Raw genomic sequence first — 25552 nt, 5'->3', positions numbered from 1 at the left:
ATCAGGGAAGGGTCTTTATTTTGCACTCTGTCCTTGGATACCCAGTGGCCAGCAGCAGGAATTATGCACCATGAGCCCCTTTCCCCAGCTGCAAACCCTGGATGCTCCCCATGCTTGGCCAAGTGTTTCCTTCCCAAGCAGCTGTTTGGTTACATCCAAAGTCCTGACCACCTGCACGGTAACAGAGCAGCCCTCCTGCAGCAGGAAACCCTCTGACTAAACAGTTCTCTTCCTAAACAAAAGTTTCAATTGCACAGAATTTGATTACTAAGTTTCCCTCATCTACCTGATAAAAATTTTTACTGATTATCAGAATACAGGAACAATATTCAGATAGTTGATAAAAAACGTGTAAATTCTACAACACTACTGAAGTTAGAAAATCCAAATCAGTATTTATATGTGTTATTATTTTAATGCATGCAATAAGATTCAAAGCGTGTCAGTAAAGCTTCTCCAACCAGATAGCTGCTTCTGTGCCATTAGGTTCAGTATATAAAGGACTTTTGTAAAGAAATTCAAACTCAGATGACAAATTTCAGTTTTAAGAGGGTATTGAATTCACTACCTCCTAAATGCTTAAAAGCATACAAAACTTTCCTACAGAGAACAGTTTAGATGCTGCACCACAACTAAGAGGTACTTAGCAGAGGGCAGGAACCAGGCAAGAAACAAACATAGCAGAAAGCCACCTATGTACTTTTCCAGCACTAGGATATTCTGCTGAAGGATCAGAGGGGAGGAAAAGGAAATACAACCAGCATTGGGGACTAGGACTGCAGAACTGTAACAGAAAAGCAAAGGAGCCACTCAACCTCTCTCCTAAGCAACCCTTCAATGTCCAATAAAAACAGCACTATCTACTCCTCAAAGCCTCTGACACTTGAAAACACACACTTCACAAATGCTTTTCCCATGGGAGCTACTTGGGACTCCACTAAGAATGTCACCTAAAACATATCAAGCAAAAATAGTAACACTCCTGGCTTTGGCTGAACAACACATGCTGTCTGTCTGTCACAACAGTTCGCAAAGTAATCTAACATTGCCAGAAGGACAGCTATTAAAACACTTACTAAATTCAGTTCTATTACCAAGTTTAAAGCCTTCCCAGCTAACTAATTCTCCTTTACCCAGTACATGGGTTTTAGCCTTAGAGGCATTTGTGAACATCAGGAGTTTGCATTTCCTCACGGGGAATGTTTGCTGCACCAACACAGTGGGAAGGAAAAAAAAGAGAAATTTGTATCTAGCATGTCAGAAAGATATTTATGTAAAATACCTTTCTGACATGCTAGAAAATGTCTAACAAAAGACAGCATGTCAGAGTGCTCAGACAGAAGACATGGTACCCAAAACCAGCTAAAACACCCATCCTAAAAGATGAAGTGAGGGAACAGGCTCTCTCAGAGAAGGGACAAGAAAAAAACAGGCAGCTCTCCTTGCAAATGACCAGACCAAGTGTCATCAACTAAATTATACTTGTAGCACAACAGTTCTCACAAAAAAAAAGATGGAGAGAAAAGGAAAACAAAACAAGTAGGATTCCACAATTTAAAAAAGACAACTTCCCAAGACTTTGATGTACAAGCATCACAGTTCTAATCAAAGACTGAAGTGTGTCACCCACTTCTCTAAAAATGCCCAATTCTATTTCTATTATATTTATGCTATCAACTATATTCAAGACCTCCAAGCTAAAATAGACTGCATTGTTTCAGGAAACAATACAAGGGGTAGGTCTGTTATATTATACAATCATTTCAGAAAGAACCGTAACTCGCCCAAATGAAGCAAAGTAGTTTATGTGGATGGAAGCAAATTTTCCACACTTCTGTAACTGAGTAATGAGAGAACTGCCATTTACTCATCCAGAACACACAAGAGCTTATCTTCCATTCTTTAAAATCAAATCTCATCTTACTGCTTTTATTAAAGACTCTGAGTCCTTGGCACATGATTTTAGAATATTTAATTTAAAAATTTTGATCTATTTATAGAAAAAAACCTCAAAAAACAAATTCAGATATAAAGTGTAAATAGATAAGTAGGCTAGTTGATATCTATCTTCACTGTTGGCCTAATGTTTGCTAACTCCACTTTCTACCCAAATAGTGTGTATAGTAGATTATTCAAGGTTCTCAACAGCTGTTACAAAATACTAACCTTGGTAATTAAGTCTGAAAGGGCTGTACTTTGGATTTACAGAAAAAAACTGTGGCAACACTCATTTGGTAACAATGTCCCCCCCTTTTAACATAAGGCTAACAAAATTATTGAAAGCAATTTATGAGACTGAAAAAATGGATTGATATTTTCAAAATGGTCTTCTTTTGCACTGCACTGCAGTGGCACCTGCAATAGCTTACCCTTTAATGCTGTCAGGCAATCAAAGCAACATTTTACTGAAGAATTCACAATTCCAAGCATGGAACTCAGTAGAGTGACTACCTATACACTAACAGACCTCATTAAAGTTTACTGGCGTTCATGTGCTTGTTTTATTTCAGCATTTGAAATCAGCAGTGGAAGTCAGCAAGAGTGCTTAAACAACATCTTAATTAAAAGCAGTTGAATTGCCTCTATAGGTAATACCCAGAAATCTTTCTGTATGCAAAACCTGACTTGGAAAAGAAAACATTCTTCAGTTTACTGCTTGTTTCATGGCAGACATTTATTCAGAAACCAAAAACCAGTTTCTTGGGTTTTTCAATACTTCCCTAAGCCTGCCTCTGCTCAAGACTCTCAGCTGCACACAACGTAAGGATGATGCCTAACCCACTGCATAAAGGCAGATCAATAACAAAGATGAGAGCAACCATCTCAAAACACTTGTTTCACTGTGAGCCATATGTTATCAGCCCGATATTGACAGAAATATTAACTACAAAGCCAAAACATAACTTTGTAAAGTCATTTAGGAGTTGCTGTTACAACAGGCAATTAAGAGAACTCTAAGCAGTAATAATTTTGGTCCATCTTGTTTCCCACAGTTATTAAACACTGAAGTTTTGTCAACACTGAAACCAGCAGCCATGGGAAAAAGCAACATGTAATTATTATAATTCCTTAGGATAAAGAATTCCTCACTTAAATCCACGTGATATCTACATACAAAATGAAGTAAACAGAAATGGTATCTTGATAGTATGATGATGGGAATACTAGATATGCATAGGTATCACTCACTGCAATGCATATATGGAAAAAAAGGAATTAATTGGTTGGGCTAATGAAATTAGTATGACAAAGGACATCAAAAAGAGCAATGCAAAGGCCATTCATTATTTATCTAAGGGCTGGCTCTCAAGCAATCTAGTTACAGTGACTTAAGAAGGTGTTGACACAATGACCAACTACTTAAACGTTCTCTATTCCCGGACAATCAAAAGTAAAAAACAACTCACTGAGACCTGCAGAAATCAAAGTTGTTCGGCTGGCAAAGTCAAGCTATTGCTCCATCTCAGACCCAAGTGTCAAAATGCTTAGGACCTACTCCGTTATGCAGCACAACAGTTTTTCACTGCTTTGTAGTGAATTTTTCCAGGTCTGGGGTGTGGGTAATCCTCCTCCAAAAAACCCTGGGCATTTTTCCACATTGAATAAAATAAATGATGATGATGATGTGACTTGGCCCTTTCTGAAAACATGTCTTAATACACTGATAAATGACAGAGCATTTATCTTTAGGCCTCTAAAAACCCACTGCCATGTCAATGCAAAGCCAGTATTAAGCTTGACTCTCTCTGAAAACTCATGTGCAGCTACTGCACAACTTTCATTACCTATAATGCCATACACTGTACTGTTTATGGTTCCAAGGACCACTTTTAGAAGTTCAGATTCATGATGTAAAGGCAAAAATAAAACCAGATCTAGTACAACTTCGGTGGAGAACTGAATGCCTGACACTGCATTTGAGCTTTGGGTCAGTGGTAACCTTGCTCGTTCTCCAGGGCTTTACCACACTTTAAGACAAGTCTGCGATCACCGGAGTATCCTGTTGTCAGACGGATATAACGGAACGAGGCCAAACCACGCAGGGCTCAGAACACAACCCCGAACAAGCGCTGCAGCTCGGGCAGACGGCCCTGCCCCGGCAGCGGCTGCGCCCAGCGGCTGCAAGGTCCGGCGGTGCGGAGAGAAAGCGCGGCGGCGGCAGGGCCCGGCATTCCCGCCGCGGGGCAGCCTCGGCCCGGCCCGGCCCGGCGCACCGCCCGCCCGTGCCCCGCCCGCCGGGGGCGCCCGCAGGCAGGCGCGGCCACGTGCGGCGGCGGCGCGGCCACTTCCGTGTTTACAGTCGGCTCCCCCCGGTGCCGCGCGCGCCCGCCGCGCCGCCACTCCCGCGCCCGCCGCGCGCCCATTGGCGGCCGGCGCCCCCCGCCTCCCCCGCGCGGGGCCCCGGGGGAACGCGCCGCTTCCGCTACGCGGCGCGCGTGGGGGAGGGGGCGCCGCCGCCCCCCCGCGTCGCACACGTGGGGCCGCGGCCCTGCCGGCGGCGCCTCCTCCCGCCCCGCCGCCGGAGCCGAGTTTAAAAGGGCACGGGGGGCAGGCGCCGCGACAGCGGGGGACGCGCGCGGGGGTGCGGTGCCCGGGGAGACCGGGCCGCGGCCCTGCGTGCGGTGCGCGGCGGCACTCGGCCTGCCCGCTCAGACAGCGTGGCGGCAGTGCTCGGAGCGAGGAGAGGGCCGGGAAAGGCGGGAGGACAACAGCCCCGCGCACTTCCTGGTTCTCGCCCCAGCCTCCCAAACCCCGCTAAACTCCTCCGCGCGCCCCGCCGCAACTCCCGGCGGTGCCGCCCGCGCCGGGAGGCAAGTGCCGCGGGCCGGCCGCTACCAAGGTGATCACTTCCTGATTGCCCTCCATTGCCTCCCGCTCGCCGCCGGAGCGCGACGTGCGCCGCGTCCTTCCCCCCGCCCGCCCCGGCCCGTCCCCGCTCCCGCCCCACGTCGGCCCGGCGCGGCGCAGCTCACCGGCCCGAATGAGGAGGTCGAGCTGGTTCGTGGGCCCCTCATGCACGGACGCCGCCATGTTTACGCTGCCGGAGCGGCTTCACATTGACGGGCGGGCGCGCGCAGCGGCCGGCGGCGAGGCGCGCTCCCGCGGGCGGGCGGGCGGAGCGCTCACCGCCACGGCGCGCGGCGGCGGGAGCGCTTCCTGCGGGGCGGCGCGCGCGGTCCTTCCGCTGCCCGCCCCAGACAGGAAGTGCCGCGCCGGCTCCCGCCGCAGCGCGGGGGAACCGCCGGGCCCCGCGGCCGCCCCGCCGCACGCACGGGCAGCGCCTCCCGGCGCGGCCCCGGAGCCGCCCCAGGGCAAGGACGCGGCGCAGCCCCGCCAGCTCCGCACGCCGCCAACGCCTTCCGCTCCATCTCCCCGCAGCCCTCGGCCATCCGCGCCTCCGTGCCCCGGTGACGCTTTGTGAGCGGGGCCAAACCGCCTACCGGTGTAACCCGGACAGGCCTCACCGAGGTGACCGCTGACGCATTAACAAGATTTCTCCTTGACAAGTCCCTGGGGCACCTATGTTAGTAACAACTGCCGGAAAAGCTCCGTGCCTGCAATCCACCCTACCTCCGTCAGAGGAACAGGGCCTATTCCAGTTAGCCAGCCTTCATCTCGGAAAAGATTTGTGGGGTGAAAAAAAAGTTTCATTGCTCTCTTAATTAAAAAAAAAAAAACAAAGCACTACCACCACTTTTTGGGGCTGCATCCTCTCTCCCCTGAAGAACACCTGTGTCACTCACTAAGGCCACAGCCCTGGACAGAGGCACCAGTCAGGAGAAGACACTCTCCACACTTCCTACCCAGTCCATGCACTAATGACTCCCAGGGTAAAACTTGAGAGCTGCATACAAAGAGCAGCTGTGCCAAGAAAAGCCAAGTATGTCTCACACAGAGCGGTGCATGGAAATTACACACAGGAATTCCTTCATTAAACCACACACCTGAGCAGGCCTACAATGTTAAGTCAAGATCTCACAAACACCCACTACCTACAGAGCCTTCCTTGAACACATCATCTGCACAGCTCCATTAAAAGAAGGCAAAGGGATCCAGCTGCAATCTGACTACACAATCTCTTCCCTTCTCAAGTTTCAGCAGTCCTGGAGCAGAAGGAACAATTTAGAAACAATTTTCCCCAGCACCGAAATCACAAAATCGTGTCCAGCAAAAATCAACTCCAGCTGGTAAATTCAGTGCTTCAAACTCTTGACAAATACTATTCCTCCACTACAACTCTCAAGACACTATAGGAATACATTTTCATGACTGTATTTATAGATAATGTTTATAATATGCAATTAAAAAATCAGGCATTTTGTAGATAGCACTCATCTATTCCTGGGTGTAAGGAATTAAATTTGTTCAGTGCCTCATCGGATAAAGAGCAAGACCTGCAAGCAGCATCATTCACTCTCACATTCAAGAGAGGCCATGATACCTAAGGATAGGCCTGTGCTACAATTTGCCCATCAAGATCCTTCCACAGCCAGAAGCACGGACAAAAAAGGCACCTAGCCAGCTGTGAGGGCAAAAAGCTCTCATGCAGATCCAGCTTTGCCAACTGCACAGTGCTCCTGTCAGCTTTTGTTACTCAGAGAGCTGGAACAGCAGTGCTAACAAGAATTCCTCCCATCAGCACATTTCCACTAGGGGACTCTGCTGTATTCTCCAGCAGAAACTTTCCTAGTGGAGACAAGCCCAAGGACAAGAAAAGGCATTCTAGGCAGGCCTACACTTATATGTGCAATAAAATTTAACAGTTGTTCATTAGAACATCCTGAGATCGAAGTGGAAGCTTTACATGGTGCAGTTTAGCAACACCATAGCTTCAGCTTATGTACAGAGTACTGGAATAACCCTGTACTCCTGTCACATTGTGCACTTGTGTGTATCTCCTGTTGTTAAAAACTATAATTTACCCGCACTCCAAGCAATAAAATACAGTTTGAAAGTTTGTCTGTTTAGATCCAGATCAAAAGCTGTACTGAGATGCTAAATGCCTTTGAAGATCCACACCCATGTCAACAGGAATTCACACTACCATACTTCAGAAAAGGTGCACTCATAGTTTTTTTCCTTTTTTGATTGCTGTGTAATTCAGTGAGGATTGTTTACTGATGGAAGCTTCCAGTCAAAACCTGAAGTGTTTTGACTCATACCCAATAAAGTTTTGCCTGAGATGTTTGGACTCCTTGAATAAGTGCATGCAAGTAATGGGCACTGTGTAACTTCTGACAAACCTCATAGGTCCAAAATTAAAAAAAGCCCAGAAAGTATTGAACATGAAATTCTTGATTTAACACCAGTTTCTTAAGCAGCATTTATTTACTACTGCAAGCACAGATTGAGCACAATGTTTGCCAGTGCACATGAAATGGACTTGAACAGCTGCACACAATTCTATTCAAATTCTGATCTAATAATTATAGAAGTAGCTGCTGTCTTCAACAGCAGGCCATCACTGCTCATAGCTATTGCTGCATTGCAAAGGTAACCATAGAAAGAAGCATTTTAACAGTTAAATGCCAGAAAACATACAAGATGATGCAGCCATCTGTTTTATCAGCACATCAACATAATCGTTACCATCCACTGCGGATTTGACAGTGGAAAATGCTCAAATAGCAAAATAACCACAAAATGTCCCTGGAAGATGGAGGGAAATATTGAGGAAAGTGGTCCATGACCATGCCAAGCTCATTTTCTTAACTACACCATCTGAAGTCTAACAATACCAAAGTGTGTCACAATCTGTGCCTTTGAGTAAACTGAGGGTCCTGATGTTACTGAATAGTGAGAGCAATTAATGATTCCAAACAGAAAAAACAATGTATCCTCAGGATTTGGCACTACTTCTGACAAACTGAAACACACTTACTCAAAATAGCAAGTGTCTACATTTCAGCATTATTACTTGTGCATGCAGAGTAAGAAAATTCAGTGGTCTTGAAAAAATTAAGAAAACCAAACTACCAACCCACAAACAATCAATATTTACACTTCCCTGCTTTGTAAGGAAATTCTTTCCAGGGCAGTCTATCAGACAATGATAGGTCAGGTATTTGCATAGCACTCTATGTGATTTTACAAAATTAACAGTATTTGAGACTGGTAATAGACTGGCATATAAACTATGCCACACTTGAGCAATTTCTCTGTCCCAGATGCATAATTTCGAAGTCCTTAAGGCATTTCTGATAACAACAAACATCTATTCTACAAGTCCACTGAATGTTTTTAAGGACTAAATGTCCTTAACAAACATGGCTTTATTCTCATCCTACAGCTTGCTGTCAACTACAATCTCCTTTTTAATATGCAGATCACCTTTAAAAATTATTACTGTCAATAGTTTTCACTATTTTTTTGATCAAGAAACGCAGACAAAATAAACAGAATTGTAGCAATTGTTAACTTCAAACACACTGCTTCTTAAAAGAAAGCAGCTTCTGGTATTATGCAAACTACAAATGTTTTGTTGAATAAATCCTAAAACTGAAGGGCTAACTACTTTCAGGGGAAAAAAACTGCAGGAAATGAAAGCCAACAGAATTTGAGTATGACTAAAAACTTGTTAAGAAGGATGTATCTTTTATGATATAAACATGTTCGCTGTTGCAGTAAAGAAAATTTTAAGGCTGTAACTCAGTTCTCAATGATTTAAAGGTACCACTCCCAAGAATATCAAACAAAAAAAGAAAACATTTAAATACTGTCAAACTAACAATTTTATTTCCCCTTCCAATCATTACAAAAGGCACTCACTACTTCCACAAAGAATGTCACAAGGTCACATGAAATGACCCAGATTTCCATCTTTTGTTTTTCCTAGAAAACTCCTTTTTCTATTCCAAGCAAATAGGCATATTTTTCTAGAATAAAAACAATGAACCATTAAGTCTTTCTTATTTGCTGAAAGACATTTGGGTTTTACTTTAGTAGTTAATGGATTACTTTTACAGTTAAAGGATTAATTATAAATAATGCTCCTTGATTCAAGAATCAAGATAGATTAGTGGGAAGGAGTCTGATGGGGGGCAAAAACTCACATACTCCACTAGAATTAACTAAAAATTCATGAGTACTTATAATGATCATGTCGTATATTTTATTTGAATTGTGGTTTCATAAATGTGAGAATTTTTTTAATTAAAAACAAATTGCAGACCCTGATTCTGCCCTTGGCTCAGCACAACTGTCCTTATAGTGGACACAGTCTCAAAACCATTCACAGAACAGCAAACCACAAGCAGAACCATTCAGTGATCAGCATAGATCATCTCTTTAGTGCCCTACGTAAATCTTCCCACAGCAGTTTCCCTACAACATTTTTCACACAGGGTACTAATCCCTATCTCTGGAGGCTAGAATAATGCTATATTGTAATAAATTATGCAGCTTTAGATTAACTGCAAGGTAGCCCGAGGCTATTTGAATGTGTGTTGTAATTCTCTAAACCACGTAAATCAGTAGCCATTGGAATTGCCAATGAACTGTCACAAGAAAGAGAAAAAAATCAGGTCCATGGCCAACAGGAAAGATACTGACAAAGGGGGATGTATTATGTGAAAAGGGATCCTTTTCAAGTAATGCCAAGGATTCTTTAAGATGGGTCTCAGTATTTACAATGCTGTCTGTAGAATCTAGAACCACAAAAGGTATTAAGTCTACTCATTCTTGGTGCAATGATACATTTATCAAATAATATGAAAATTTTTGTAGCAATTAATTCTGTCATTTAGGAAGTAGATGTATTGAGACTACTTTAGCAAGAATTGATTTCTGTACATCTTAGAAGAAAAATCTGTTGTACGTTTCTAAATTGGGATCATTAGCATAATAAAGGCACACACTTCAAAAAATTAGCACCTTAAAATATTCTTTAAACATTGTACCTTGTTTATTGCCTTAGCCTGCTTTCTCATTAACAATTACCATGACACCTGTTCCCACCTCTCCCCTACAGTAAATTGCTACTTACCCACAGCCCAGTAACTACTACAAAATTAAAATTTAAAAACAGCACACTCAGACTCACTGTCCTGCAATTCACTGCTTATTAATAATGGTGCATCACCCAAATGAATGTTCCTCAGGGCTTTCATACTTTCTCTCTGCCCATCTTACCTCTCTGTATGAGAAACAATTCACAAAGACTCCTGGCTGTATCTGTTGCTCACAACACATGCCCCACAAGAACAGCCCAATGAATGCCTCCCTAAGAACAGCCCAACCCAAGCACTCCTGTCACCAACACTGGACATTAGTTCTGTGCAAGGACCACTACTCACTGTCAGGTGTAACTACACCATGAAAACCACACTGGATTAATAAGGGTATACACTACACAAATAATACTTAAAAGATGGACTGTAGGAACGGGTGTGCATTCAGAGTTTTTAAAATCTTCATTAACTTTAATTTCTCCTCCACTGTTTACTGGCTTTTCACTGCCTATTAATTCTTAGATCAAAACTATTAAAACAAATAAATATTTGAACTGATTTAAATATATCATGATCTTATCATACTAAATTTTTAAGAACATATTAATGCCAAACTGTGAAAAACAAAAGCAACACAGAAAACACCAACAAACTACATGCAGTCAAGACACATCTCTGACCACCTCCAGCCACAGACACCAAATTATCAGATCAACTGCCCTATAAATTTTAACACTATACTTTCAAATATCAAGGCTTGGAAACACCCATGTCCCTTTCTTTGAACAACAGCTTACATAAAACTATTTCTATAGAAGAGCTACAAGTTTTTAACTGTAATTTCCCTCCATTTATTATGGCCGTAAAATTATGCTTAAAAACACAAAGAGTTCATTTGCAGCAGCTCTTTATCCTAAAAGAGCTGTTCTGTTAGCCATTAATTTAACCACTTTTCTACAAAAATCTTACTAGAAGCAGCATATTTAATGTTTAAAAACAACTTCTGAATACAAAAATGTTCGAAGTATAAGCTCTTTAAGGTTTCCCAATACAAACTTTAGTTGTAAAACTCAGTTTGGGAAGAATACTCTCACTTCTCACTTACCTTATCCTCAAAAAAAACTTATTACCATAGTCAGAAATTAAATTTAAGAAATACATTATTTCATAACTTCTCTTTACATTTCTTTGTTGAAATTCTAACTAGCATATTTCTTTCAAAACACGTTTCAGTAAACTGGAATTGTAAGTATTGTCCCAAAACCTGCATCACTAGCTCATGCTCACCTTGTGATGTTGATGCCTGTGATTTTTGCTGCAGTGCTACAGGATAACATCCAACTTGAGAGGGATGTATGAGCAATTGCATGCACTGTTTACTGAGAAATCTGCACTGAAACTTACCTAATCTGATAGGAATGAACATAGCCTTAATGAGATGCCAAGTTAAGCAGCTGGGACGGTCTCTCACCTTTATTTTGCTTTCCTGACATCATGAATTTAAACTCCAGCTCTAAATAAGGCAGCTGCAGGAGAGGAGCAGATGCTACCAATGTCAATGGGTCTCACCAGTTACATATGGAGTGCCCAAGAGGACTTGTCCATTGGCTGCAGTTCCATGTGCTCCCTACTCCAACACTCTGCTAATCCAGCAGAAATTTACCTCAACAAAAATACAAAACAGTTGAGGGTCTCCTTGCTATTTTTCTTCTTGCAAGATTAGCACAGAGAAGTATGAGAAGCAACATAAGAGAGCAAGAGGGAAGGAGAGCAGGAATCACAGCCCAACAGTCAGAGGTTATTAGGCTGCTACAGCAGCACAGCTTTTGTTCCTGCAGACACTTTGGTGCCTCTCAGAAAATGCAAACTTCCTGATCATGTATGTTCTTTGGAGAGATGGTGTACAGAAAGATTCCTCTCATCTAAACAGTTAATCTTTCACAGCAACGCTCCACTCCTTTCTCCATTCCTAACTTGTTATTTTATAGACAGATGTGTTAATTTCAATGTATTAGGCTTTTCACCCATAAAGGGACAGCCCAACTCCACTCCCCCTAGCCACCCACTCCTGCAACCGAACCAGCAATAACAAACTCCTGCATTAAAAAGGCAGGACAGGAAGGGACAGACAGGAAGGGACAAGAGCTGGAGGATGGGGTAAACAGAGCCACACAGTACCTACTTCCAGCTGCCCTGCCCTTGTGTGCCTCACACACAGCGTAAAACTGAATTCCAACTAACGTCATGGCTCAGCTGATTGTTAGACACTCCAAGTTTAGCTCTCTAGTAAACTCCCTGCATAAGGACATAGCAAAGACACAACTGAAGATCTGCCTGCTCCTGAGGGAGGAGACACAGTGTTACAATGCAGCATTCTGAATGCAACGTGACATTTTCACCCACCAAGGTGATCCTGGCACCAGTGAAGCCTAAGCAAAACTAAGCTTAGAGGAAAGAGATGTGACCCCACGTCAAGACCTCCATCCTGTGGATAGACACATTCCTTGGGGATTTCTAAAAGTACAAAAGCCTCATGGAAGAAAAGAATTAAGTCAGTCTACCTGTTTCCACAGTTTCAGTCTCAATTTCTTGTTCCTCTGCTACATCTTGCATCAGGTAAGTCTCATCATCATAAACCAGGACCTGAGCAGCGTAACCCTGTTCTAGTCTGGCACTAGGAACTGGCTCCACAACCACTGCTGGGAATTCAGAGACAGGCCCATTTTCCTATAGAAAGGAAAAAAAAGGAAAGAAAAGAAAAAAAAATGCTCTAAATACTGCACTATTGAACTCTATGTCAATGTTTTCCTCTTATGTTCTTAAATGCTTTACGAAATAATTATAATAATTTCAAATATTTTTACAGGAAATTTTCTTCCAAAGCAAGAGATTAAAGGAATAACAGATAGTTATCAGCCATTAGAGGGAACGTTCAAAATCTCAAAGTTTTCCTTAGTTTAAGGAAAATTTAAAGCACCAGACAGCTTAAGATACCAGAAAAGAGCACACTTTCTGATGAAGACACTGAGCTGTGGGAAGTGTTTCTCCTCCCTCTGCTTGATGAAAGATAACAAAGGCTTTGACCATGCACTGCAAGGTACCTACACCTGACCTGTGTCTTCCAAACATGTTTTGGGTTAAGTGCCTAAGTTATTACACAAGAACTGACTACTTCAAAGCCTATGTGCCATCTCTACTTATTTAAGGATGAAAATGTCTGTAAAAGCATATATAATCAGTTAGTGCTGCAGAGGTAGAACCGTGCCAGATGATCTTTATTAAAAGCTACCAAAGAGTAGAATATATTTATTATTTGCTGATAAAAATGCAAAATACAATAAAATATGCTGTGCTGACTAACTTTAAAAGAGGTCTATGTATTGTTCTGCTCAACTTGTTCTATATCTCACATCTGAGATGTTAAAGAAAGCTTATATATAGAATATAAGTTTGTAAACCCAGTCTACAGTTGTACTACAGACCTCAAGACTTCCTGCTTCCACTGCTGTGACAACAAACTCTTCTACTAAAAGGTATTTGAAAAATTGCTGCACTCCTCCTCCTTACATAACAACCTCAGATCCATTTCATCTGTTTTCACAGCAAGTTCACAGCAAAATTTTCTTTCAAATTAAGATAAAAGGTTTCAAAGTTTGATAGTAAATAAGTGCTATTTATTTTCTGACCTCTTGATTTTTTATTTCATTGCTGTCAAACTCCAGGGCAGGGCCTCCATTGTCAATCACTACTGATGTCATGGTGCATCTCCCGAAGAGTCTTTGAGAACTGTTATCTCTCCTGAAGATACTAATGCTGATAACCTCAGGATATCAAAGGCTTGGATTCACAGTCCGCTGCTCTTAAACAGCTAGGCAGAGGTTGCTGAAACACAAAATAATTTTAAGTTATTTGCATAATTTATACTCAAAAGTCTTCTCTTGCATGCTGCATCTCTACATCAAAATAGGGCATCAGCAAACAGTGAGATCAGTGCTTTGTAACAAAAGACAGAATTTGGCCCAACATTTTACTAAAATCCATCCATTAGAAGGCTACACCAATCACTGAGGTCTGCAAGAAAACAGGACCATCTAATATGTATTGAAGAAAGAAATGCTCATCCATACTGCAATGGGCAAGCTCAGTGAGTCTGCTTTCCAACAGCAGGGAGCTGGTTTAAACTAAACTCATCTTGCTCATTCAGGGAAACACTTGTGTGGATTCATGCAGGGTAACTGGGCTTCCTACAGGCAAGGTTACACTAACAAAAATTACAAATGCTGATCATCTCCCCAGCCAGATATAAACTAAGCAAGGAATAAGCACAAGATACATTTGAAAAGAAAGAAAAAAATATACACAATTTAGGAAAAAAAAAAAAGGCTTTTTTTGCTCACTTAGGCAGTCTACTCTACATGACAAAGCACAACTCATACCTAACTATAATTTGTAACAGCACAAACCTCCCCCCTCAAAGTTACTACTTTATTTTCCATTGTTTCACCACTTTTTGATGAAGAAGAAACTAAGAGTTCCTCTGCTCCCCAAACAAGACTCGGGCTGAAAAGCCTTTATCAGGCATCCCTTGGAGCCACAGACACCTGTCACCCTGCAGACCTTTTAGAACAAAAAGCCCACTCCTTACCTATCCAAAAGGCTTTACATTCAAAAAATACGTTAAGTAGAAAAACAATTGCTTATGAATACACTAAAATAATCATTCCAAAGAAAAAAAATCAATTTTATTGCAAAATCTTTTCTTCTTCTACAGTTTTCCATTTATACACAGAATAGAAATATTGCCAATGAGCCATAACCCAAAATAGAAGGCCAAAGAAATTAAATTGCATATTAATTTAGAAGCACAAACCTTCTAACCTGTTTCAAACATCAGCACTGTTCCTGCAACTCAGACTCACAGCTCAGTGAACATACAGTGCTTCATATGGTACCTCTGCTTAAGCACATAACAAAGCTAATTCTCATGCACAATATTAATGCAAACAAACAATCACTGATAATAAATATTGATGCAAAGAAATAAAACACTAGACCACATCTACTGTATATTTATATTTTAGGTACTATAATCCCACACAGGTGGCCAAGTAACTGCCAAATTGCATCAACTGAAAGCACCCAATACTGTTTACAAGATCAGGCTCTCTCTAGAACTCTGTCTCCTAGGTTACAAAAGGTTTCAATCACTTTTATGCTGATCTATCTCTATATGAACACTGATTTCCTATAGAAATGAAGTTAAGGCAATGCGGAAACATAAATGATAAGTCTCATTTTCCAGCTGGGGCAGAAATCACAGTAAGGACCTTACAGGGGAAAGAAAGTACACAGAACAATGTGTGAGATGCTGAATCTCAGCATTCATTAACAGAACTGTATCCTCAGACTGAATATGTGGAATAGTCCATCAAGGTACTCCAAGTCTTCATACAACAGGATCTGAACTTCATACTGGTGTTCAGCCAGCAATGTTTCCAAAACTCTGCCAGAGCAGAGAAAACAACAAGCCCACTCATCAGCATGTGAGAAGGTGAAAGGGTTTCAGTTCAGCCTGGTTTGGGAGTTCCAGGTTAGAGCAGACACTCAAACACACACGCACCCACATTTATGTGAGATTCCCACAGACACAGCCCTTCCTCTATGAGCCAGCACCTCCCTTGTCCCTCTCCCTAAGGAGCGTGTCTCAATGGAAGACTTCTTGCTTCTCCCTCAAATTTCAGCAGGACACTGAATCTATTCCCCATCCTCTCTCTAGCAAGTCCCAGCTCATTACATTCCTGTAAAAGGAAAATGCTGTCTGGTCACTTCAGGAATCAGCTCAGAAATTCACAATGCCCAAAACTAAGGCAGCCAAAAAGGCCAAAAGACAATTGGACTCACACTCCTAAAGTAAGAGAAGGTTCAGGTTTGTTAGAGACTAGGCTGTCCCCAGTGATACAATTAGCAAGCACAGAAGCTGGTTCAAAGTACAACTAGTTTGGAATTACAGAACAACCTGCAGAAAGATTAAAAATAAAAACAAAAAACTGCACACTACAAATTTAATTCCTCTCTGGATAGATGCTCACAATAAAGCAAAATACAGAATAACATCAGAGGGGAAAAAATAAATTTAACATTTCCAAAAAAAATTACTAAATCATGTTATTACAGTTCTGATGTCCACTCCTGTTCTTCCTGGCAATGGAAAATTCAGACAAAAACTAGTTCTGAAACATTTGGAAAAACCCTTGTGACCACAAAAACATCCTTGCTGTTATTTTTATACATATCTCACGGGAAAACAAAAATAAATCTACATGCGCCCATCACCATATAATAAAAAACAAAGCCCCAATCAAACAAAAAATTCTGAATCTTGAATACTTTGCCCCAACAGCAAGAAGTTTCTAACTATTTACGCTACAAAACACACACCAAATACTCAAATTTTTTATAACTTTCACTGGTCAAGACAACCAATTAGAGCAGGTCCTCAGAGGCCACAGGGCACTTGCAATAAAGGCTGCAAAACACCACTTCATTCACATACTGAATAGTACATTAATCTGACCTACATTACGTATCCAAGGGTGTGCCCACAAGAAATCCAAACTATTCTCGTGAGTTTCTGGCACAAAGTTTAAAACTTTCAAATCACAGCTGTAAATCCTAGTAAAAACAAAATCACAACTGTGATGAACACAAATCCCAGTAAACACAGAACCTGAAGGTGATTCCCCCTGTGCATAATTACCTATCAAATTAACAGGGAAGCAAACATGCAGCTCAACAGAATAAAAGATAACAACTGAAAAACTGTGTAGAAAGGATGGTAGAGAAAGTCATCTCTTCTAGGCCACAATTCAAGTGAAGTTATTTAGGACTAATTTCAAAACAAAACTCTAAATATAAGTCTGCAAATAGCTTTAGCACACGTTCATTTTAATTATAAAAGAAACTAGTGAAAAACCCCTCAAAACACAATGCTTGGAAAAAGATGCCCATACACAAAAACAAGACCAACACACAGAAGTCTGAGCAGCAGAGGCAGCTGCTTCTCCAGCACTCAGAACCACCACGGGAGCACGTGGAACAACATCCCCCTTTGATCCAGGTCGCAATTAAATCCCAAGGAGATTCATGCAGATACCTCCAGAGATGCAACTGGGTTTTTTTGGGTTTTTTTGGTTTGGGTCTTTTTTTTCAAAACAGCCTTCTTTTCGTTTAATCAAAACCAAAAAAGTTAAGAAAGTTGGCTTGAAAATTAAGTCAGTTGCACGAGCAGAAGTACATCGGCCAAGATCACCGCAGAATCCCATTAAGAGGAACAATATATGGCTTTCTAAGGGCACTAAGGTGTTCTATGTTTCACAGGCAGAACCTCAAATACTGCAGTAAATGCCACTATCACTCTGACACAGATAAACCACAGCACACTCTGTAACACATTTCATGTTGACTGAAAAGTCTTTTTAAAGATGCTTTCCCAGATCATATTTACAGCTCTGGCTACCTGATTCATACTGGCACGCGCAGAAGAAACAGCAAATTGCCTTTCTTTTTCTGAAACTCAACGAGTCTAAGAACTGAAAAATTAAGTTACTGAAAAAGCTGTCTGAGCAGAACAAAAACTCCTAAGCTTCTTGCTAAAGTTTGTTGCACAGGTTATATCCAAATTAGGATACAAAGTAAATCCTTGCATCCACGAGGTCAGGGGAGCATGCCAACCACACAGTCTACAGTACCTCACAATTCAGACCGAGCACTAAAATTTAGAAATACAAATCAAAATAAGGGATGTGCAAAGTAGTCCCAGCCACACCACACTTCATAAGTTTTCATACCAAAAAAAAAAAGCAGTAAATTTATTCCTGAATGCACAGAAACTGTTATGCTGGATCAAATGAATGATGCATCAAATCCAGCAAAACACCAGATGATCTCCTTCCATACATATATAATCTGAACATCCAAAGTTTGCTCTGAAGCCTCAAAAGCTGCAGCTGATGAGCCCCAAAACATGTAAGCTTATAATCACTTAGAAACTATTAACGTTCTGCAGAAAGCTTTGTGGCTTCAGCAGGCTGCTCCTGGACCTTCTGCATCTCATCCTATTAGCAGGCTCTCTTCCCACTGCTCTCTATTTAAAGACACCCGGTAACCTTCTCTTCCCTCTGACACAAGTCTCACTTGCACCTCTCTTTCCAGAGAATTGATTGTTGGTCCTTAACAATCATTTCCACTCCCCCACGAGCCAGAGTAGGGAGGAATTATTCATCACTTTACATAATAACGCAGCAGAGACGATTAAATTAAATGGTGAGGATGTAGGTTTAAAAAACAAACCCCAACACACGCTCTAAAAAGAAGCAGTGTGCAAAAAATCCATAATTAGCTTTGGCAGTATATTCTAGAGGTCAAAAACTTGTAAGATTTAAGTTAGACAGCTTTATGATGGTAAAGCTCCTGAATAGCTTATGAGACTATTGAATATAAAGATGTGTGTAACAGTCTAAACTTCAGGCACCTTCTGAACCAGATACTACTGAAACCTGAGAGATGAAGAATGTGTCACTGATGGCACCACACAAAAGAACCTTCCTTTTCCCAGCACCCTTCTGAAAGCACTGTATATGAGATGGAATGAGTGCAGAAGGAAGAGCAATAACGACTAGACCCAGAACCAGTTTTTAAACTTGCAGTAAGGTTGTGCTGTCTCTGCTAAAGAAGTTAAATGACAAAAGAAAAGTCACACGAGAGGCAACAGCGACCAGCCATAAGGGGGGGAAGCAGGCAGAATGAAAAACTGAATTATTCAAGCGGGGAGAGACAAGAGGGAGCGCATCCAAGAAGGTAACAGACAAACACGACCTGGGCTCACCCAGCACGGCGTTTCACGGCAGCGCTACAATGAAAGCCCGCCGGACCCGCGCTGTTATCAGCGGCGCGGGCAGGGACGGGCACGGCGGAGCGCTCACGCATGACAGCGAGTGTCTGGCGCTCCGGGCTGCCATGTTCTCCCGACGCCCGTGTAAACAAGGCGCTGCCCCTCGGCGCTGCCCCGCCGCCTCCGCCCCGCTCCCGGCCCGGCGGCCACGCTGCCCGGGCTGTGTGCGCTGACAGCTCCGGGCACCGCCCGCCGCCCCCTCTGCCGGCGCGGACCCGCGGGCAGCGGGCCCGGGGGCGGCGGGACGGCCCCGGCTGCTCCGCCGCGCCCCGCGCGAAAGCGAAAGTGCGGCTGCGGCGGGGGGGCGGCGGGTGGGAGGTGCCGCCGGAGCGGCCCCCGGGCCCGCCACCTCCAGGCCATCCCACACAGCCCGGCGGCCTCCCCCGAGCCGCCGCGGCCCCGCGGCCCCTTGCCAGGGCAGCTGCCGCCTGTCAGCGCCCGCCCGCCCGCCCGCCGCGGCGGCGGCAGGAGCCGACACCGCGCCCTTACCGTGGCCGTGCTTCGGGAGGCCGCGTCCGTGGCCCGCCCGGGCCGGGAGCAGGAAGCGGCGGCGCCGCCCGGGCAGAGCCGGGCCGGGGCCGGGCCGGGCCGGGGCCGCCCCGCGCGGGAGGGGCGGGGGCGCAGCGCGCGACCTGCCCGGCCCGGCCCGGCCCCCCCCGCCCCGCCGCCGCCGCCGCCGCCGCCGGGCGCGCGGGGGCGCTGCGGGCATGCGCGGCCGCTCCGCGCATGCGCGGGGCTCGCTCGAGCCCCGGAGCGTTCGTGGGGTGATCCTGTGGAGCGGCGGCCCCTCAGCGTCCCCTCAGCGCCCCTTCAGCCGCACCTCAGCGTCCCCTCAGCCGCCCCTCAGCGTCCCCTCAGCCGCCCCTCAGCGGCCCCTGCTCCTCGCCGCCGCACCCCGAGCCGAGGGCAGCCCGTGGGGAGAAGCGGCCCAGGGTGCCGCTGCCCCGCCGCTGTGTCGAACAGGTGCCTGCGCCCTCACTGCGCTCCGGGCCGCGGGCGCGGGGCTGCCCCGCAGCGGTTCTGCCGCCGTGCCGGGCCGGCTGCGGAGCCTCGGGCGTGCAGAACCCATGCGGGCAGTGTCCTGGCAGCGCAGTGCTGAAATGCCGGCCCGCAGCTGTACCCCGCCGGCTCACAGAGCGCTGGGTGTGGAACCAGGCAAATTTCTCATCCAGTTCCCTGGCAGTACGAGATGCGCTGTGTGGAAAACGCCAATCACTTGTTTTTAAAAGTTTAATAGTAATAAAATCGTTATTAAAAAAGTAGTAATACAATTAGAGTACTAGTAATTTGGACAAATTGAATTAGGACAATATGAGACAATAAGAACAAAGAGTTACGGATGTCCGGGTACTTTTTTCTGAGCAGCACGAGCCCGAAAAAGGACCCCCGTTAACAGAGGATTAACCCTTAAAAACAACAGCCTGTTGCATATTCATACATCTCATACATGATGCATAAATTCCATTCAAACACAGGATTCTGTCTGATCATCGTCAACTTCTTCCTTCTAATCCTTACAGCGCCTTCGAGGTGGGAAGAAGTTCGTTTCTCCTGATAAGAGAGCAATAAATTCTTTTTCTCTGAAAGGTTCACGTGTCCTGTTGCTGCTATCTCGCTGCAAGTCCTTTCTTTTAAAAAAGCATCTTACATAACAAAGTTTCTATGTTAACAATTTTTATAACCTAAAACTATATTTACTACGCTACTTAAGAGAATTAATACAGCGTTACTTTCTAACACAACACATATAATATTCATTTTAATATTTGCAAAAAGCCAATAATGAAATACATGCATTTTTCACACTCTGCATTTGAACCTGACTGGCTGTGAATGGTAACCACCCAGCTCCCTTGGCCAATGGCTTTAGAAGCAAAGTCGGTAAGGTCAAGAACCTTTTGATACTCAGCAGGGGTTGTAACACCACTAAATACATAGGAGTTACATGATTTGAGCAGTGGAACAATGCAATGCCAAAACAAACCTGTTTCCGGCAGGATTTTATTCTTGAATAAATTTATCCTGCTTTTAAAAAGAAAGAATTACATAGAAATAAAGGACTAAGTGGTTTTTTTTTTGCTGTATGTGACGCTTTAAAATACAGTAGTTGAAATATTTTAGAAAGAAAAAGAACCAGTATGAAAGAGGGCTTTACCTCATTTTCACTTAGAAAATACATGGGATATATATGGCATGTTGCTTTTCTTAATTTAGAGATAGCACATAACACAACACCCACTTCTTATACAGGGAAACTGTCTGAAAATTGTGAAGAAGAAATTCCATACAGAGATTAGCCAGTTTATTTTCTGTTATTTTGGTTTAAAGAAAAAATACAAAATAATTGTCCTCAAGGACCTTTTAATTTCCATAGCATTATACTTCAGCATTGAAAACTACTTTTGATTTAGGAGCAGCCAATTCACATTGACAGTGGTGAGTGAGGATATCTCAGAACTGGTATAGAACACAAGACTCTGGGAAGAGATGTGCAGAAAGGCGGTGGAGTAGAAATCAAGCCATTAAAGGCTTCTCATAAAGTAACAACTTCAGACACTTTAAAGTGTCCCTTTGTTTGTAACTAGAACTGGTGCTTTGTGTGGCTTCCTGCTGCTGCCAGTACTTGTAGTAAGTGAGGAGAGGTGAGGCTGACGTGATTTTGATTTCATAGAATTCATTAATAATTTAAATGGTAGCAAAGACACGAACATCCAGCATCATTGTGTTCCCAGAGGCAAGAACTGTAAAGCCTTGAGCACTTAATCCCAGTTTGACTCCTTTCACTTCATAAGAGCCCAGCACTGAACAGGTTCCATTGGAAATTAGTCACTTACTAAAACAGCAGAATGAAAGCATTTTTGTGTTTTGGATTTTCTACAAACAACAAATAAAAACAAGCAAACAAACACAAAAATCCAAAACAAACAAAAAACTCAAGCCAATTTTCTTCACTGCGAAAAAAACACACATTATGAATTTCTCCTGTATTGTTAAGCTCCGGGGTTTGGGGACGAGGGAGTCTTTCTCTGTCTCAGGTTTTAGCAAACTTACTGCTTTTGATTTACTGCCCTCTTCTGCTTGATGATGTGAGTTACCCAATGGTTAATTATGCTCAATTAGCCCTCACTGGATAACAACATTTCCCACTAACTACTCAGAAAGAACATAGCCTTATGCAGGAAGAAGGAAGCCAGGAAAAAATCTCATATTATGGGAGAATGGTCAATGAACCCCATGGGCCTAAGTAATTTAATTATGTTTTAGTGAAAATATGATTTTCATGCATATTACTGCCTCTCCTCTTTGCTTCTCTGTATTTCCCTCTTTAATTGGTTTGCATACCACAGTCAATGCTGAACTGAGAAGAAAACGCATTGGCAGCTGAACTTCCTGAGGGGAAACACAGCAACCACAACAATTTTAACACTTTTCCTAGGGCACAAGCAGAGCTCACACATATATATTTTTGAAGATCTCTAAGACGTGAAGGTTTTTAATTTTAAAGGAATACTATTTATCACTAAAAAAGCCTGTTTAGAGCCTGTGATGTCGGCAGTCTCCTTCCCCCTCATGTGTCCCAGCCCACCATCCCCTAATATGAAGCCCAGACCCCCGCACTAAAGCAGCACAGAATCTGAAAAATATAAAAGCTCAAACCTGAGGCATCAACCTCATGTCGTAAAATGGATTTATAACATATGTTGAGGCATAAATAAAAAATAAATTGGTTTCTCTCAGTAAACCACAAGCAAACCTGATGGAAGTGAAGGGAGATGAGCACATCCTATTGATGATCATTGGTCTCAAATTTATTGATCCAGCTTACATACTTTTATAGTAGTGTTAATTAAGCTCAGACATATTGCAAAAGCTAAGCTCATCATTGGTTACAGATTACATGTCAACCCCTCCTTTGTGGCTCAGTCTCAAAATACTTGTGGTTTTCTTGTTGAGGCTAATACTTGTTTTTACATCCTGCTGTTGACTACATTCAAGGGCACCATGTTTTTCACCGTGTTTTTCTTGTGTCCTGGGGTGACGTTATGATGCTTGTATATCCCCATTCATCTGTTCTGTGCCTTTAAGACCGGCTCTGAAGAGTGGAAGTTTTGTTTGGGTTTCTCTTATCAGGACACAGAGACAAGTGGTACATAGGGCTGTTTTTTCACTTGCAGCTTCAGCTTGCTGCTTTTGCTTGCTCTCTTTTTCTGCTCTTGCTTCTGCTCTGCTTTCTGCCTCTGCTTATTAGCTAGTTCTAGCTAAACAGTCCACATTGCTTCCTGGACTGTTTCTCCTCTCCTTTTTCTGTGACCACCTCAACCTGCTCCAGACTGGGACCCGGGAACACCGAAGGTTTGGCTGCAGCAGCTGGCCCAGCGCCGGAGGGACTGAGAACAGAGCAACCACCCCCGAAAGAGACTTTCTGATTTTGCCATCTTTCTCAAAGCGGTGTCATCGGGTATTGTTCATTTTTTCTGTGCTGAGCCAGTCAAATAAACAGGTTCTTTCCACCTCTCTCCAAGGAATTTTTTCCCGAACCGGTTGGGGGGAGGGGCCGTGTGGATTTCACTTTCTGGAGGGGCCCTCCTTTGCAGATTCTTTAACAAATTTGCCCTAAACCAGGACATCTTGTTATTTACTCAAGGACGCAGTGTTGTTGTTTTTCTCATAAGGAAAAGGCTGAGAACTTACTGCTTACAGCTGCTTTTTATTGCTTAACCAGCTGTATATGATCATGGCCTTTTTCCTCAAGCCACGTCTGCACAAAAACTCTCCACATTTCCCCCGTTTTCTTTTTGTGCAAGAAGGTTAGTCTGCCAGGTTTTTCTATCATTCTACTGACCATATTTTGAATACAATTAAAAATATAAGGCAAAATAAGCAAAAGCATTAAAAGCACATCCAGTATCCCTATAGCATATGTCACAAGGTTCCTCAGCCACGCTCCAAGCAATGGCTTTTACCCCAAAGGCTGTTCATTGGTTAAAACCACTCTCAACTGAGCCATAATGTCCCGCCCTATAAGGCATTGCAGACTAGGTGGTAATAGGAGTATTGAAAAAGTAGCTGTTAGCTGTTTTCCGTCTCTGTGAACCCGGAGAGGAGGAGAACGGCTAGCCAGGGTTAAGCCTCCAACCCCGGTCACTGTTGTGGCTGCTGGCTGCAAAGGCCAGTGTTGAGGCCAGCAGCTAGGGCTAATAATGCTGGAATCTGCTCCAGTGTCCAGCAAGCCTGAAAATGATCTTTTTCGTCCTTGAAATTCCACTTCCACTCTTTTCTTGGGTCTCTCAGAAAGGTTCAAAGTCAGCAAGATAAGTCCTCCAGTGGATCCAAAACCATTTTCTCCCCTCTCTTGTCCTCTTACAGCCTGTAATCCCTTAGTCATTTGTTCAAGTGGCACCAGCTGAGCAATCCTCTGTCCTTTATTAATTTGGAGTGGTGGAAAAGGGGTATGCACCATGACCATAATTTCTCCTGTATAGTCTGCATCAATGACGCCAGGCAGAACAAATAATCCCAACATAGACGCAGATGATCTTCCGAAAAGCAAAGCACCCAGCTTGACCCTGTATAACAATAGGTCCCTGAATCCCTGTCGGGATTTTTCGTGGGTGCGGGGTCGTCAGCGTAACTTCTATGGCGGCTGCCAGCTCCAAGCTGAGGCTCCCTGTGGTGGGTTGGAGACAGGAGGGGATGCCGCTGCTGCAGCGACGACTTGTGTCGGTGCGCGGTCGCTGCAGTTCGTGCTCCTGTTGAAGCCTCCCGGTCTCCGCCTGCAAGTGCCCGTATTGTGGGTGTCCGAGCGGCATTTTTGGCACCAACTAGCCATTGGAGCCAGTGCAGCTGACGCTTGAAGTGGTGCAAGAGCAGCTAACACCTGATTTTGAGAGGTCTTTGCTTGTTCTTGTAAGCCTAGCCCTAATTGTGCTACGCATTCATTTACAAGCCCTTGCCAATGAGCATTGAATAACAATTGCTGATGTTGAGTAAATATCAATTTAGCTATTCCCCAACAATCATTTACCAAGAGAAGACTGGTATCAAAGATATAGTCTAACATTTGTTTGGCTGGCTCACTTTTCACTCCAAATTGACTAACAGTAGACCTCAGCTGAGATAGTAATTTCCAATCAAGGGCTGTAATGGTAGCCTGCATGCCCCCTCCCTGCTGCGGACTGAATACAACAGGACAAGCTAGCTGGGTAGCAGCGCTGATAACCTCGTCATCCCCTTTCTCCATGGCGTCTTTTGCCAATGCAGCCCAAGCCTCCCTTCGCTCCCTCGCAATAGCCTCCTGCTAGGTCGTTTTCCGCCCCAGGGATCGGCTCATTGATTTGCGGGAGCTTATCAGGTGCTCTTGGCCATGGCTCCTGTTCTTCAGGGGGTGCGGAAGGCTCACAAGCGTGCTCTATACCCAGTCCTGCCAAAGCAGAGGAGGACGGTGAGGCAGGCAAAAACACCGTCCTAACTGCAGGGGCTAGGGGAGTTCCCGCATCCTGATTATAATCTTTATTACGGCCATGTGCAGCTGTTGCCTGTTTGGCCGCTTTTCTCTTGGCTTGATGTTGTAAAAGCTCCTTGTGAACCACCCTCCATAATTTACCTAGCTTCTTGGCAGTTTTATCATCCTCTAAAGTAGCCTCCCACAATA

At 43.8% G+C, this 25552-nt stretch overlaps 1 protein-coding gene across 9 annotated transcripts in view; it reads right to left on the bottom strand.

The window, feature by feature from the left end:
- ELF2 (E74 like ETS transcription factor 2) overlaps positions 1-19530 on the bottom strand; it is a 28429-nt gene extending 8899 nt beyond the window's left edge. For 2 of the 9 annotated variants that reach the window (XM_074541886.1, XM_074541889.1), the window contains exon 1: positions 13637-13795. Coding sequence is in view for 3 of the 9 variants with exons in the window: in XM_074541882.1 (XP_074397983.1) it covers positions 12512-12677; positions 13637-13708 (238 nt within the window). In the remaining 6 variants the exon portion in view is untranslated. Of the gene's footprint in view, positions 1-4973; positions 5147-12511; positions 12678-13636; positions 13833-18834; positions 18992-19389 lie in introns of those variants that run through there. The other 7 variants (XM_074541882.1, XM_005492166.3, XM_074541888.1 and 4 more) reach the window with 7 other exon arrangements.
- Between the last annotated feature and the right edge of the window lie 6022 nt (positions 19531-25552).

Source organism: Zonotrichia albicollis, chromosome 5, assembly GCF_047830755.1.
Source record: "Zonotrichia albicollis isolate bZonAlb1 chromosome 5, bZonAlb1.hap1, whole genome shotgun sequence".
Classification (NCBI taxonomy): Eukaryota; Metazoa; Chordata; class Aves; order Passeriformes; family Passerellidae; genus Zonotrichia; species Zonotrichia albicollis.
The sequence above is the reverse complement of the archived record's forward strand: the minus strand, read 5'-3'. Positions and strand labels throughout refer to the sequence as shown.